Consider the following 3266-nt stretch of genomic DNA (forward strand, 5'->3'; position numbering starts at 1 on the left):
CCTATGATCCAGCAATCACACTACTGGGTATTTACCCAAAGGATACAAAAGTACTGATTTGGAGGGGCAAATGCACCCTGATATTTATAGCAGCATTATCAACAATAGCCAAACTATGGAAAGAGCCCATCGACTGGTGAATGGATAAAGAAGATGTGGTGTATATATATAATGGAATATTACTTGTCCATCAAAAAGAATGAAATCTTGCCATTTGCAATGACATGGATGAGGCTAGAGTGTATTATGCTAAGTGAAATAAGTCAGTCAGAGAAAGACAAACACCATATGATTTCACTCCTTTGTGGAATTTAGGAAACTAAACAGATGACTGTGTGGGAAGGGAAAAAAGAGCAGAGAGGGAGAGGTAAACAATAAGAGACTCTTAAAAACAAACTGAGGCTCGTTGCACAGTAGTGCTAGTGGCTTCCCTCTTCCGTTCTTGGAACCCGTGGCACTCCCTGGTGCTGAGCTGCTACGAAGCCCCTGCTGGCGAGCTTGTAGGAGCTTGGAACCAACGTCACCCCTCCGTCTCTCACCAGGGGGAAAAAAATGGTTGAAGCAGATGGCCCAGGAAAGCTTTTCATTGGTGGCCTCAATACAGAAACAAATGAAAAAGCCCTTGAAGCAGTATTTGGCAAATATGGACGAATAGTGGAAGTTCTATTGATGAAAGACCATGAAACCAACAAATCGAGAGGATTTGCTTTTGTCACCTTTGAGAGCCCAGCAGATGCTAAGGATGCAGCCAGAGACATGAATGGAAAGTCCTTAGATGGAAAAGCCATCAAAGTAGAACAGGCCACTAAACCATCATTTGAAAGTGGTAGATGTGGACCACCTCTACCTCCAAGAAGCAGAGGGCCTCCAAGAGGTCTTAGAGGTGGAAGAGGAAGAAGTGGAGGAACCAGGGGACCTCCCTCACGTGGAGGGCACATGGATGATGGTGGCTATTCCATGAATTTTAACATGAGTTCTTCCAGGGGACCACTTCCAGTAAAAAGAGGACCACCACCACGAAGTGGTGGTCCTCCTCCTAAAAGATCTGCCCCTTCAGGACCAGTTCGCAGCAGCAGTGGAATGGGAGGAAGAGCTCCTGTGTCACGCGGAAGAGATAGTTACAGAGACCCACCTCGAAGGGAACCCCTGCCCTCTCATAGAGATGTTTATTTGTCCCCAAGAGATGATGGATACTCTACTAAAGACAGCTATTCAAGAAGAGATTACCCAAGTTCTTGTGATACAAGAGATTATGCACCACCACCAAGAGATTATATTTACCATGATTATGGTCATTCCAGTTCACATGATGACTACCCATCGAGAGGCTATAATGATAGAGATGGCTATGGTCGTGATCGTGACTATTCAGATCATCCAAGTGGAGGTTCCTACAGAGATTCATATGAGAGTTATGGTAACTCACAGAGTGGTCCACCTACACTTGGGCCCCCACCATCTTATGGTGGAAGCAGTCGCCATGATGATTATAGCAGCTCACGTGACGGATATGGTGGAAGTCGAGACAGTTACTCAAGCAGCCAACGTGATCTCTACTCAAGTGGTCGTGATCGGGTTAGCAGACAAGAAAGAGGGCTTCCCCCTTCTATGGAAAGGGGGTACCCTCCTCCACGTGATTCCTACAGCAGTTCAAGCCACGGAGCACCAAGAGGTGGTGGCCGTGGAGGAAGCAGATCTGATTGAGGGGGAGGCAGAAGCAGATATTAAAAACAAACAAAACTTTGGACCAAAATCCTTGTTCAAAGAAACAAACAAAAAAGTGGAACATTTTCTGTCATAACTACCCAAGGACTACTAAAAGGAAAAATTGTGTTACCTTTTTTTAAATTTCTTGTTAAGTTCCCCTTCCATAATTTTTATGTTCTTGTGAGGGAAAATAAAGTAAAACCTGTTTAATCTTATTTGACTTTATGACATTGCTTTCAATAAGCAAATGTTAAATGTGGTAAGACTTGACTTGTGTACTAGTGTTGTAATTTTTCAAGTTAAAAGTGTCCCTAAAGGCCACTTCTTATATCTGATTTTTCCCAGTAAATGAGGCAAAGCAATTCTAAGACCTTCCACAAACATCTAGCCATCTAAAATGGAGAGGTGAATCCTTCTGCCTATACAAACAAGCTAGCTATTAGAGGGTGGTCGGGGTATGCTACTCTAGGATTTCAGAGTGTCTTCAAACTGAAATACCAATGTTCTCAGTATGAAAAACCTGAGATCAGATGCTTATGTAAGGGAAGTGCTATTCACCCAGTAAACCCAAAAAAGCAAATGGATAATGCTGGCCATATATTGCCTTTCTGACATTTCCTTGGGAATCTACAAGAACCTCTCCTTTCCCCTCCCCCAATAAGACCATTTAAGTGTGTGTTAAGCAACTACAGAATACTAAATAAAAAGTTTGGCCAAAACCAAAAACCAAAACCAAAAAACAAAAACTGAGGGTTGGGACGCCTGGGAGGCTCAGTCAGTTAGGCGTCTGCCTTCAGCCCAGGAATAAATCCCACCTGGTCGTGGTGAATAATCCTTTTAATGTACTGTTGGATCCTATTGGCTAGTATTTTGGTGAGAACTTTTGCATCCATGTTCATCAAGGATATTGGTCTGTAATTCTCCTTTTTGATAGGGTCTTTGTCTGGTTTTGGGATCAAGGTAATGGTGGCCTCATATAACGAGTTTGGAAGTTTTCCTTCCATTTCTATTTTTTGGAACAGTTTCAGAAGAATGGGTATTAATTCTTCTTTAAATGTTTGGTAGAATTCCCCTCGGAAGCCGTCTGGCCCTGGGCTTTTGTTTGTTGGGAGATTTTTGATGACTGCTTCCATTTCCTTAGTGGTTATAGGTCTGTTCAGGTTTTCTATTTCTTCCTGGTTCAGCTTTGGTAGTTGATACATCTCTAGGAATGCCTCCATTTCTTCCAGGTTATCTAATTTGCTGGCATATAGTTGCTCATAATATGTTCTTATAATTGTTTGAATTTCTTTGGTGTTGGTTGTGATCTCTCCTCTTTCATTCATGATTTTGTTTATTTGGGTCATTTCTCTTTTCTTTTTGATAAGTCTGGCCAGGGGTTTATCAATCTTGTTAATTCTTTCAAAGAACAAGCTCCTAGTTTCATTGATCTGTTCTACTGTTCTTTTGGTTTCTATTTCATTGATCTGAGCTCTGATCTTTATTATTTCTCTTCTCCTGCTGGGTTTAGGCTTTATTTGCTGTTCTTTCTCCAGCTCCTTTAGGTGTAGGGTTAGGTT

General features: G+C 42.1%; 1 protein-coding gene across 1 annotated transcript; it reads left to right on the forward strand.

Moving 5' to 3' along the window:
• The first annotated feature begins 552 nt into the window (after positions 1-552).
• LOC116621878 (RNA-binding motif protein, X chromosome-like) lies at positions 553-1704 on the forward strand. The gene has a single exon (XM_032387906.1). It carries the CDS (start codon positions 553-555, stop codon positions 1702-1704), a length of 1152 nt encoding a protein of 383 aa, XP_032243797.1.
• The last annotated feature ends 1562 nt before the right edge of the window (positions 1705-3266 follow it).

Source organism: Phoca vitulina, unplaced genomic scaffold, assembly GCF_004348235.1.
Source record: "Phoca vitulina isolate PV1807 unplaced genomic scaffold, GSC_HSeal_1.0 scaffold51, whole genome shotgun sequence".
Lineage (NCBI taxonomy): Eukaryota > Metazoa > Chordata > Mammalia > Carnivora > Phocidae > Phoca > Phoca vitulina.